This window comes from Oryza glaberrima, chromosome 4 (genome assembly GCF_000147395.1).
Source record: "Oryza glaberrima chromosome 4, OglaRS2, whole genome shotgun sequence".
NCBI classification, from domain to species: Eukaryota; Viridiplantae; Streptophyta; class Magnoliopsida; order Poales; family Poaceae; genus Oryza; species Oryza glaberrima.
This window is the reverse complement of record NC_068329.1, coordinates 23,439,175-23,452,383: the sequence shown is the minus strand read 5'-3', so window position 1 is coordinate 23,452,383 and position 13,209 is coordinate 23,439,175. Positions and strand designations below refer to the sequence as shown.

The 13,209-nt window shown below is 48.4% G+C and overlaps 1 protein-coding gene across 1 annotated transcript; it reads right to left on the bottom strand.

Annotated features, from left to right (window-relative positions):
- Nucleotides 1-2,477: 2,477 nt before the first annotated feature.
- On the bottom strand, nucleotides 2,478-4,588 carry LOC127770201 (transcription factor MYB17-like). Its single transcript, XM_052295869.1, has 4 exons — nucleotides 4,516-4,588; nucleotides 4,196-4,384; nucleotides 3,926-4,055; nucleotides 2,478-3,563 (listed from the first exon to the last, which is right to left on the bottom strand). Exons 2-4 carry the CDS (start codon nucleotides 4,326-4,328, stop codon nucleotides 2,930-2,932), a joined length of 897 nt encoding a protein of 298 aa, XP_052151829.1. The 5' UTR covers nucleotides 4,329-4,384; nucleotides 4,516-4,588; the 3' UTR covers nucleotides 2,478-2,929.
- Nucleotides 4,589-13,209: the final 8,621 nt, after the last annotated feature.

Sequence of the window (13,209 nt, the reverse complement as noted above, 5' to 3'; positions counted from 1 at the left end):
AAGCAACAGGTGTACCATTGTTGTCCTCTAGTCCGCGTACGCAGAAGGCATCCGATCTTCTTTTCTTCTCAGCTGCACAACCAGCTCTCGCCAGTCGCCCCTCATCACCTGGCGTTCCGAGAAGAATTTGGATTGGATTATGGGGGGCGGATTGTCGCGTAGACTAGAGAGGATGGGAGGATTATTTCACCGGCGGCTTTTTAGGGGAGATTCGAGATCTCGTGGGATAGAAGCAGGCCTAGTAGGAGGGCCTCAAATAGTGGGCCGTTAATATCAAGCGTTTCAGGAGTGGGCTTCTTGACTCCTCGTCTGTGTTAGCCTGTTAGGCCCTCTGGGCTATATTGATTTTTTCCTTTCTACTACTTGTTCTTGGGCCAGCACGCACAAATGGCAAAAAATTGGAAACAGTAGGCCCTTTTTACACACCTTACGGTACGTTGTCAACAGTAACGTTGCCGTGAACTCAAGGAACAGTACTCCCTGGTGAGTCGAGCTGTTGACCCCTGCCACGGCATTTAATATGCGGTGGTGTGAGTGAGAATCATTGGACGGAGAGGGTGGTCGGATGGAGCAGAGAGGATGCAGTGATCAGTGATGTTCCTTTTCGCGTTCTTTTTCCTGAAGACGAAAACACAGGGCGCAGAGAAACTGGCAAAACGGCAAGGAAGTTTTGGATTACTCTCTCTGTTCAAAAAAGACAAACCCTAATTTTCATGTCTAATATTTGACCGTCTGTCTTATTTGAAAAAATTATAAAAACAATAAAAAGACAAGTTACGCATAAAATATTAATCATGTTTTATCATCTAACAACAATAAAAATACGAATTATAAAAAAATTTCATATAAGACGGATTGTCAAAGTTGGACACGGAAAAATAGGGTTTGACTTTTTTTTTTTAGATGGAGGGAGTACCCCATATCGAAGCGGGTAATAAATGTTGTCCTCGTTGCGACTGCCCCGGCTATCCGGTGCATTCATGGAGCCCCCGACGTGCTGCACCTTTGCTCCGCGAATACGTGCCAGTTTGAGCGTTTGATCAAAGGAACCTTTGTGCTCCTTTCTACACATGCAGATGAAATTTCCATGGCCGTCATGCTGTTCACTCCACGGCGAAGATCCTAAATCATCAAGCATCCGCGCATCATACGTGCGCATAACAAACAGCAGCTTGGCACACGCAAGTTACATTGTACATTTGTACTCCCAGTACATCTAGTAAAGTACTCTCCTCTCATAGTCCCTATAAAACAAATTTAATATACAGTAGAATATAACATATCCTAAGAGTACAAATATCGACAGACGCACAGACGCAGCCTATTCAAATAAACCTAGTATACATAGTTTATACAGATTCGTAATTTTAGAATATGTCACATTCTGTAGTTTTTTTTTTCAAAAGTAATTACTATCTCCCACTCCTACTAGCACACTTGGAGTACTCTTTGTGTTCTAATTTTTTATCTATTTCACACATACTAATAATAAAACTAGAATATCTCTATTTTATTACATCCCAATATATCAGTTTGTCACTTTTCTATTCGCAGTATAAATGTATAATTATTACTAATTTTTACAAACTCCAATTCAATAATTACTTTAAAAATTATTTTGATATAAATAGGTGTTAAAAATAAAGTTAATATGAAAAGGAGTGAGTAATATTTTACACGGTGAAAAACGCGTCCAGTCTTGCTTTGAACTTTCAGTACGTATACTTGCTCCCTTACATTGCATCAATCGTAATCGTGCATGGCCGTACGACGAAGACTTGGGACGGTGGGAAGACTTGCTATACTAACCGCTTTTTCCATTGGAGTAGACCATTCGCCATTACTCTCCATGCATGTCAAATCGAAACTTAAAAAGACAATTTTAAAATTCCCAGAAAAAGAGGCAATCTAAAAAAAGGTTTAGATTATGCATTTATTTATAGCCTGGTACAGTGGTCGGAATCCAGGAGGAGACATCCAGGCATGGTGCATATGCCACGGACTTACCGGTCCAACGCAACGGCGTAGTCGATCGTGATCGACCTACGTACGGGACGACGAGGCGCAGGGTCGGTCGCTCCAAACCTTCCGAATCACCGGCTGGTCCAAGCTTGATTTGCCCCGGCCGCGTCGTCACACGTATCGTGGTGTGTTTCTTCTCCCCGTCATTTAATTCTCACGGCGCAAACCGACCATCCATGCACCGCGACGTGAATTGGACCGACCTTTGCGCGACTGCGCGTCTCTGCCTGCCTCTGGTGCAACACAGCGCAGTAGATCGGTCCCGTATGCTGGGCCGGCCAGCAACTTAAATTGATTTTCACCAGCAGGTGAAAAACGAAAGGGGGAAAAAAACAGCCTCTACTCTGTATAATCCGATCCGTGAATGTTCTCCCTATACCGTTTCTCTCTCAGTGTGTGTGGCAATTAATGAAGCCATATGATGAGGGGATTTCTCCGTCTGCGCCTCCTGCAGTCGATGGATCATGTACAATCTTCCTGCAGGCACAGCGAACACATGATGACTTGCATGGTACAGTACAGTAGTGTGTGTACGCATACTGAAAATACACCGAAAGCTGAGACACGCCACAGCTCGCCGATTACTTGTCTAATCAACAAAACACAGAAACGCTGATCTGTTTGCACAAACTGAAAAAAAAAAAAGTTTGACAAGTCTACATCATCACCATCAACACCACTGGTATACTCGCTCTAGCTAGAGCAGTCGCAAAAAAAACTCCAGCTGCCCTAGCCACGGTCATCCACGCATCACGACGGTACACGTACGTACATACGCCACGGGTGACACAAGACACGCAAGCAAAATCGCATGTGTGTCTTGTGTACGTATGTACGTACACGTACGCGTGCATCAGCGTGGCACGCGCGTATACGTACGTCAGCCACTGAAACTGATCATGAGCTTTTAGTCGAACGCGGTGTAGAGGGATGTCTCGCCGAGCATGTCCACCGCCGGGAACAGCGGGAACCCGCCGTGGCGGCCGTGGAACAGCTCGAAGTCCTCGGCCGCCAGGTCCAGGAACACCTGGTACTCGTCCGCCGCCGCGGCCGCGGTCACGTTGGACGCCGCCGAGGAGTCGTCGCCGGGTCGTGCGAATGTCGCCGAGACCGGCGCCGCTTCGTCTGATGCGTTCGCCGGCTCTTGATCCTCGCGCGCCGCCGAGCGCGCGGACTTGCGGAACGAGTCACCGACCTCGGAGTTCCAGAGGCGAAGGTAGATGTCCGGCGGCGCCTCGGCGCCGCCGGCCGCGGCTGTGGACGACGAGGACGAGGAGGCAGCGACGCTGGCGGTCGCGACCGAGGTGGTGCCGGAGAGGAGGGAGAGGCGCGCCTCTGCCTCGAGGCGCGCGGTCTCCCACTGCGCCATGTGGCGCGCCGCGGGGCAGCTGGCCGCGCCGCCGCCGAGGCTCGCCAGCGCGGCCTGCTCGCCGACGGCGGCCGCCTGGCCCTGGCGGAGCTGCTTCTTGACGTTGGTGTTCCAGTAGTTCTTGATCTCGTTGTCCGTCCGACCAGGCAGCTGCGCGGCGATCATGGACCACCTGTGACCGATCGATCACACGAAGGCAACACGTCATTAGCACCGGCGCGTGACATGCTCTACGGTCTACAACCCGGTTTCTACGTGCGTAAGCAAAGAGACCGACAGTTTTGGAAGCTTTCCCCTGAATGCAGATGATAACGTAAAAGGCATCGTTGACCTTCTGATACAGACTCAACAAAGAGTATATCATCATCATCATGCAGCAACTGAAGAATTGAATGGAGTAGCACTTTGGTGGCTGCAGGTACATTGGTACACACATGCGTATTGCGTTGAATGCATGTCTCTACTCCTAGCTATGTGCAGGATAGAGAAAGAAAAGAGGCTGTTCATTAATGAGTATAGTACAGAGCGACTCACTTGTTGCCGACGATGGCGTGGAGCTGGAGGATGGACTTGTGCTCCTCCGGGGTGAAAGGCCCGCGCTTGATGTCCGGCCGCAGGTAGTTCGTCCACCGAAGCCGGCAGCTCTTGCCGCACCGGTTCAGCCCTGCACGCACCCATCGATCGCGCACACGCGCCTCGCCTCAGCGAAAACCGCACAAAAAAAACGAAACGGAAGCACTACTGGACCACGCGCGCGCGACGCGGCGGCCACAGATCGATCGCAAAAGAGACGAACGTACGTACCGGCGAGCTTGGGGAGCAGGCGCCAGTTGCCGGAGCCGTTGGCCTGGACGTAGTCGACGAGGAGCTTGTCCTCGTCGGGCGTCCACGGCCCTTTCTTGAGCACCTTGCTGTCGCAGCAGGGAGTCCTCCCCATGGACGCCGGCCTGCCTCTCGTCGACGTCACTCGTTCCCCTCCGAATTATCACGCACCTGGGGCGTGGCGTTGGCGACACGAACGAACGAGCGATTAGGCGAGACGGGACGGGATTTATATAAGCCGACGAGGAGGGGAGGGAGGAGGAGGAGGATCCAGGGAGGCCATAAATGCACCGGATTTTCACCTGCTGCAAACAATGAGCGGGGGAAGGCAGCGAGCGGCAGTGCAGTACTACGCCGGAAAGGAGGCAATAATAGCAAGTGGTCGACGGGGGAGTCGGGGAGGAGGGATGCATTTAATAGGGGGCGAGGAGCTTTCTTGCAAGTACGCCGGACGGGGGCCAGGGACTTGAATGCGTAGGGGACTACCGGTTGTCTGTTGTTGCACATGTGCAACTGCCTGCGACTACTAGGATGGTAGAGTGCGTTTTGACTGGGGGATTGGCGCCCGACGACGATGATCATCGCCGATTTCTTTGCGCAAGGAATTTTACCTTATGTGTAGTTTCTGAATTTCTGACGAAACCATGGTGTTTTATTATCCCGTTACCGTCGAGAGTACCGTGTGACTACTGTACTAAAGAGAAGCACCCAGAGATCTTCCGGCTAGCTTCACAAGTTGATGAGCTAGCTGGTCTGGGTTTGAAACTTTACCCCTTCTATTTATTTGATATTAGGTTATTCCTTAATATTTGAAACTACTACACTAAACATGCTTACTGGCGAACGGGAAGAGTCCGATAACTCTTATCAAATTCAAAAAGATATTTAAACCAAAATTTTGAAACCTTTCATGAAATCCATCTGATTTTTCCACTATCCACCGTGTTAACCGCACGCTACCGGGCTTACCGGCTGCATATGGTAACCCTTCCTCCCTCGGTAAGGTAAACATACTACCAAATCATAAGTGTTATTTGAAAGAAAAAAGTCTGAATTATCTCTTCAACTTTTGCGGTAGTCTTGTTTATCCACATTAATTCAAATTTAAGACGTCACTACTAGAAAAATCATTTGTTGCCACGAAAAAAATCGTGGCATCAATACTAAAATTGTGGCAATAAATACATGTTGCCACAATTTTAAAATCGTTGCTAGCCGTGGTAATAGGTTATTGCAACGATTTTTATTTAGTGGTAATAAATTTAGATGTTGCCACGGAATGGATGTGGCAAAAAATCATATTGCAACACTTTACATCGTTGTAATAAAAGTTATTTGCCACCACTCTATATGTGGCATTAGTTCTACGTACCAAATTAAAAGTTCAAATATTAATCTATCATCCTATCTATTTATATTTATTTCTTTATACCATGTCTTGGCTAGGATTCGAACCCAAGACCTATCCTTCACGCATGATCTCCTTTACCAACTCACCTACTGTCGAGGGATAACCCTCTCTAGCGAGAGGCCGTGAGGTCACCTTTTGTTAGTTCGGCCGGGGGCAGCAGGTGAGATTCAAGGATTTTGTGAGCGAAACTGTGTGTGATCTTGATCTCGGAGGCTCCTCTAAGACGATGAGACAAAAGAGGCTTATACAGGTTCGGGCCGCTATGAAGCGTAATATCCTACTCCTGTGTATGATTCTTCTGTGCTTAGAAAGTCCCTGAATCCCGCTCTCCCCGAGGGGGGTCGAGCCCAGGGATTGCGGCGGCTGCCCCTTCCCAGCTTGGGGTCGGGCCGCCCCCAAACCCACGTGGCTCCCCCCGAGGGGGGTCGAGCCCGGGGTGGTGCGGCGACTACCCCCTCCCAGCTAGAGGGAGGAGGCCGCCCTCAAACTCACGTGGCTCTCCCTGAGGGGGGTCGAGCCCGGGGTGGCGCAGCGGCTGCCCCCTCCAAGCTAGAGGGAGGAGGCCGCCCTCGCTTGGGGTCGAGCTGCCCCGACCCCCTCCACGTATCAGCCCACGTGTATAGGGTTAGGTGGGCGCGCCTAATGCCCACCTAACTGCGTTTAAAGCGGTCTATGCAACCGCGCCATGCCGCATTTAATGCGGCGTGCTGCGCATCTGACCGGTCTGTGACCGGTTGAATGACCGATGGGACGACGACTATGTACCCCCGCCTTGTCAGTGTGTCAGGCGGCGTGCTCCGTCCCGTCCCATCATAATGATGAGGGGGCTTCACAGCCTCTTACCCCGGTCAGAGCTGGTCCAACCACTCTGAACTGACCCGGGTTCCCGTTTTCTGGTGTGAACGAGAACCCGGAAGTCCTCATCCATTAAATGGCGAATGACAAGGGTGCCCTGCATGATTTGATGGGCCTCGCGCAGCAACCGACGTGCAGATAGCTTCTGGGCTAAGGCACAAGGCATGTAATTAATATAGGGAATATTTTCCCTTCTCCCTAGGTAGCACTCGCAGCACATGTGGTATCCCCTTAGAGTATAAAAGGAGGACCATGCCTAGCGAGGAGGGGGGATCGGACTGAGGATCCCTGAGCCAAAGCTTGTCTAACCCTAGCTTGCATACCAGGGATTCAGGGACTTTCTAAGCACAGAAGAATCATACACACAGGAGTAGGGTATTACGCTTCATAGCGGCCCGAACCTGTATAAGCCTCTTTTGTCTCATTGTCTTGGAGGAGCCTCCGAGATCAAGATCACACATAGTTTCGCTCACCAAATCCTCGAATCTCACCCGCTGCCCCCGGTCGAACTCACGAAAGGAGGGTCTCACGATCTCCCGCTAGAGAGGATCACTCCTGACCCCCCTCGGGGGAGCCACGTGAGTTTGAGGACGGCCTCCTCCCTCTAGCTGGGAGGGGGTAGCCGCCGCGCCACCCCGGGCTCGACCCCCCTCGGGGGGAGCCACGTGGGTTTGGGGGCGGCCCAACCACAAGCTGGGAGGGGGCAACCGCCGCAACACCCCGGGCTCGACCCATATCACCGACACCTACGCATCATATTTGTTGGAATATGCATATCGTTCCATTTGAGTCTACCTAACTGAGATTTGAATCATAGATTTGAATATCTAAAAGATTTCAAATGAAAAAGTTATCAACTATAAAATTATAGATCTCGTCGAGAGCTACAATTTCCATATAAAATTTGTCTCAATCCGTATCCATATGAAAAAATTAAGTTAAATTATGAGACGACAATTTTTTTATTGCAACGAATTTGTGGATCGTGGCAACAAAGAATAGTGAAAAGTACCATGTATTATATAAATTGCCACAAAAATTAAAATTGTGCCTATAGAACATGTTTGTTGCAACAGTAAGATTTTTCGTGGCGATATCTCATTTTCTATTGCAACAAAAGTACGAAATAAAACAACGATTGTAGATTGTTGCAATAAAATATAATTATTTGTCACAGAAAAATTATCATTGCAATAGTACAATATATTTCTACAAAATATTTTTTTGTTGTAATAATTTTGTGGCAATAGCTCAATTATCTTGTAGTGCGTTTTACACCCCAAACCCTTCAAATAGGATGAATTATCTACTTACTCAATTCAAAACAGTTTTGGTCCTAGTGGCCTACACATTGCAATCCAATCAATGAAAAAGCATTAAAAATGTTGGTGGAGCCCAACCATCAGTGCTTCACCCATCTTCCTTTCCTCCCCGAACTCAACCTCAACAAGTGATGAGGACAATGACATGGCAGGCGTCAACTGCCACCGACCCTCTTCCTCGAGGTTGACCTCTGTAGGCGACACCGACAATGATGAGGGCATGAGGCCACCACTTCATCTTTCTTTCTTGTGACTCAGTTGTCGCGTGTCTCACACGGGCCCATCTCCTCTACACATCTCCTTGCTAAGCTCTAGGGCTACCCCATTTGTCCTCCTTCGACTCCACCTATGAGCTACAAGCGATGGTTCGAGCGTAAATCCGACGAAGGCAAAGGTGGCTACCTAGTCAAACTTATTGAGGCAGGGGTGTCATGGGCGTCAAAGGGGACTTTGGGAATGAAGCGGTGCCTGCAACACAGGGGAGATGCAATGTCCTACATGAACTCACTGGGTGCCGATTTCAATGCGAGAAGAAGGAAGACGGGGGATCTTAGAGGAGATGGAACTTGTGGACATGCGACGGTGGAGACAATGGAGCAGACACCGGTTCAAGGTGCTTGCTAGCCCTAGCTACCTCCATGCCTTTCCCGTGGATTCGTCATTGTTGTTTCTCATCTACTCGTCACAAGTCTGGCATGGATAGGCTCGAGCATCCTTGGGAAACATGAGCTTGATCTCAAGCTCGTCTGCACCGTGCTCATGTAGGCAGCGACAACATGCTTGAAAAGATGACTAAGGTAGTCAATCCTAGGATATGCAGGTTGAAAAGCCACCTCTCTCTCTCTCTCTGTCGAAAAGCCACCTCTCTCTCTCTCTCTCTCTATTGGGACACATGTGGCACTAGTCATAGAACCCGTTAGGTACGTCCCATTGTCACATAGGATTAAAACAAGATTTATCGCTACATTGGATTCAACGTACAACCAAAACTAACTTGTATTGGGATAGGGGGTGGGAGGGTTATTTGTCCGTTTGAAGAGTTACTAGGGATGGGGAATGATTGCTTTCATAGTTTAGGGGATGATTGGGCAATCGCAGTAATTCAGGGGTAAAACAGATTTTTTTTCCTATTTGAAACTATGCATCAAAATAATCTACCGCGATTGACATAGATGCAATTGTATCCATCTCATGGGTCATGCTAGTTTATACTAGTTACCAAATTTATCCGTCCCTCGAGTCGTTTAACAGTCTTGTAATTACTATATGTTTTGTTGTAACTTATTTTGTTGGGGGATTACACATTTTACCTTTTTTTATTATATTGGTTTACCCCCCCCCCCACACACACACACTCCCTCATAGAAAGTGGCAAATCTATTGCAACTATAACTCCTATAGAGTGGCAAAAAGTTAATTGTTTTACTAAATTTATGTTAAAAGTGAACGGTGAAATATATTTTAAAACAAGGGGGAGTAGGGGAAGCGCACGCGAGTGGTGTGTTGGTGGAGTTGTGAGTCCATGACTCCACCCACTAAGGTTTAAATCATAGTGACCACGAATATTACGCATACATGAGTAGACTTCAATAGGAATGCTATGAGATTAGGGAAATGGCATTGATTTCTGTATCTTTAAACATATTTTAGGAGATGTATTTGTGGGTGTGTGAGTGTGGTGCTGTGTGTATAGTGGTATGTGCGCGTATGAGCCTACCGTGTAATCCAAAAAGCAAAGGAAGTTTATATGTGTTTAGTGGTTAATGGAAAATATACATTGGGATATAAAACACATAAATTTAAATAATAAAGTCTTAAAATTTAAAATTAGGTTGCGTATAAGCCAATGTAAAGATGTTGATCGAGAGCCCTAAGTACTACCTCCGTCCATAAATATAAGGCATTTTGGTAGGATGTATCATATCCAATCAAAATCTCTTATATAGACGGATAGCTGCTATCAACATCTACTACCATCCTGCTCTATCCATGCATGTAGTCTACGGCGTCCCTGCACGCCAATAATGTTAAAAGCCGTGGCCTAAAATCTACTAGTACTACATGGTTGTTGACGAAAAAATCACACACACCGGCCTGGGAGATCTGCTTAGCTCCAGTGCAGGTCCAAATATGATGAGATGCGGGCGTGCCAGTCAGTTTGATCCTACAACTAACAAGATATGTAAACAGCAGATAAAACAGCCGATCGGCTGACAAGCCGATGTCGAGATTCCAGCCGATAGCCGATAATAGCCGATGCCGATACCAGCCGATAGCGATAGGGTTTAGAGCTATCGGCTATATGTCCAATGTAGATAATGATATAAAGGTAATCGGCTGATGATGATGTAATGAAATAACAATATAATCCAGTATAAACCAATCGACAAATAATGATATGATAAATAAGCATCGATCCGAAGGTTAAAGCACACATCGGCTGGAGGTCCGATGTCATGAAATCCACAAGATTAGATTAAATAGTGAAACATTTGTTGTCATCGGCTAAATCCAACTTATATGTATATGCAATCTTTATGAGCCGATGCAACGTCCAGATAACTCACCGGCTAAAACCCCGATGAAACCCTTATTGGCAATCAATAAGCAGGCTAGAGATTATGGTTCTAAGCACGACTAAGCATGACTTAGTAGATCAAACTTAACTGATGCAGCACTAAGTATGAAAAGAAACACAATATCTAGACAATCAAGCCGTTGACTGATTTTCAGGGTGGTAGATGCCTAGGCTAATCTAATCTAGCAATGCGATTTAGCCGATACCGGCAAAAACCCTAAAGTGAGAGACAGCCGATAGAGCTAAATTTATATGCTAAGACTAGATTAACAGAGACATGATAAATAGGTAGGCAAATATATCATCCAAACCAGAGCAATCCAAGAAGTCGAATATACTGATGCAGCCTTGAACGATGCCGACGTAAACGATACAATTGCCTGAGCCGACAGAACATTGGACTTACCCCTTCGCCGGAGATCGAACACTGATGCAGCCCCGCGTCAGGTGCCAAGTCCCGCCGGACGATAAAATAAAGTAGAAAAGGTAAAAGGTGGCGATGCGCCGAATTGTATTGATCGTGAGGATAGATTACAATGACCCCGGGTGTACATATTTATACCCATGGGTTGATACAAGTCCTTGTCGGACAAGAAAGAAACCTTCCTAAAGGAAAAGATAAAGTCCTTATAGGACACTAAACACACTTTCCTAAAGATAAAAGGAAACTAACAAACTATTCCTATTTAATAGATAACTTGCCATGCCGCATTCTCTTTAAACTCGGTCACTTATGGATAAGCTTCCGTTAGTAGATTGATTTCCTTACCCGAATATAGCAGGAATCCGACTATTGGCGACTTGATAACTCCCATCGGCTGATCCCGAGATGCTGCAGCCGATAATGACTCTAAGCCGATGACGTCTTCGCCGATTACCAAATTTCACTATTAACAATGGTTTGGTACTTTGGTAGTCCAGTTAACCTTGAAAATATACTGTACTGCTTAGGACTTGTAGGCAGGGTTTGACTTACCGCCGGTAACCGCGCGGTTACCGTGGTTACCGGGCTTACCACGGGGTACGGTAATATAAATACCACGGTAACCTCCTTAAATTTAAATAAATTTAAAAAATAATTTAAATGTTTGATAAATTTTGCACTGTTTTGTACGGTTTTTCACGGTTACTGCGGTTACCGCGCGGTAACCGTGCTTACCGTCGGGGCGCTGTAACCCTGGCCCCGGCGGTTTGGGAAACCCTGCTTGTAGGAGGCTAGGATTTGATGGATCAACTTCCTAAGTGATCAATACCAAAACCGACACGACCACGACGAACGGACTTAACGAAGATACGCCCCAATCTTGTTCAGAAACTTGGTAGCCGACTATACTAGCCGATCGAACAACCGAGCAGGTCAAACGCAAACATTCGCGCCGCGTGCAGCCACGAAAACTCAAGGGCAAACAGTGACCAGAGGCTCAGGCGGCCGACTGGTTTCGTCGCCGCGCCGCTCCGCTCCTGTTCGGTCTAGCGCACATAGCGCTGGCGACCATGCACAGCAGCTCCACGCCACCAACGCACAGGATCAGTGATGGGCAGGACTGCAGTTAATAAGCTTGGCCTAGGCCGATGCCGATGCCGGTGATGATGAGATGGAGACGTGAAGCGGAGGTTGTAGCCATAAATGAGTGGTGGCCTGGCAGTGGCTGCTCGTCCTGCCACACGGGCGTCGCTCGGATTTTAGCGCAGGCGGACGTACGGGAAGGTAAACTGGCGAGACAGCAGCAGCAGCCGCCCCCGGCCTGCTTGTGGGGGCGAGGCGTAGTAAATGCGGTGGAGCGGCGAGGCGAGCCGGAGCATCTGGCTCGCCGCGGATGCCGCGCCTGTCCCCGCCCGCGCGCGCGCAGTGTGTGGCGGTGCCACTGTGCCAGTGGTGGGGGTGCTGCTCGGTGCTTATCTCGTCGTCGTGGTGAAGGGAGTACGTACGGAGTAAGCAAGAGGGGCGGGGGCGGCACCGCCACCGCCGGCACGGCACGGATTGAACGGGACAGCGAATCGTGGGCACTCTGGTGGGGTTGGGACCCGACGTCGACGAGACCTCCCTCGTTTCCCTTCTGTCTTGTCCGCGACATCGTTCGGTCTAGATCGCGATGCTTGGGACGTCCCGGTCTCGTGATCCGGCGCGAGATCGAAGATGAAATTTTACGCGTGCGCCGTGACAGCTGACAAGACGATACCGATTCATCAGCAGCCCCGGCGAGCCGCGGTGCAGCCGTGCATGGTGTAGTTTACACGAAGAACGCTGCGGCCTGCGGTTGCGGCGTGTATGCATGCGTGTATGGACGAAAGTCACGAAACAGAGAGGGTGGTGGCGCCCTTGGGTTGTGTGGAGTTCGGGAGGTTTGAGCGTTTTCGCGCGAGAATGCTCCCGCTCCTGCTAAGGCGCGTCGGCGAGTCTACGGCCCAATCGCCAGGGTCAAACGCAACATTCACCGATAGATGGCAACTGCAATCTGCAAGGGTGGAAACGAGCCAAGCCTTTGCTCGGGCGCTCGGCTAATGGAAGTTCGCATAAAGGGAGCCTCGGCTCGATCGGAGTTGGAGGATCGAGCTAAAACAGCAGGTCGGGTTGGCTCTTTGACGGGCTAAAGGCAGCTCGAGGTGGCTCGTGAGTCACCCTACATTTTAAATTTGAAAAATGGGTTAATAGAGTCTAATTGATTGTCCACATTCGTTTTGCGCGTCAGGCCCTCCTCCGGAACGCAACCTTAAAAACCAATAAAAAAACCACGTTAAAAATATTTTAAAATCAATTTCAAAATTAAATTTTAAAATTCAAATTTTAGCTTATTAAGCCAACCAATGAAACACTATAAATTTTTAAAGC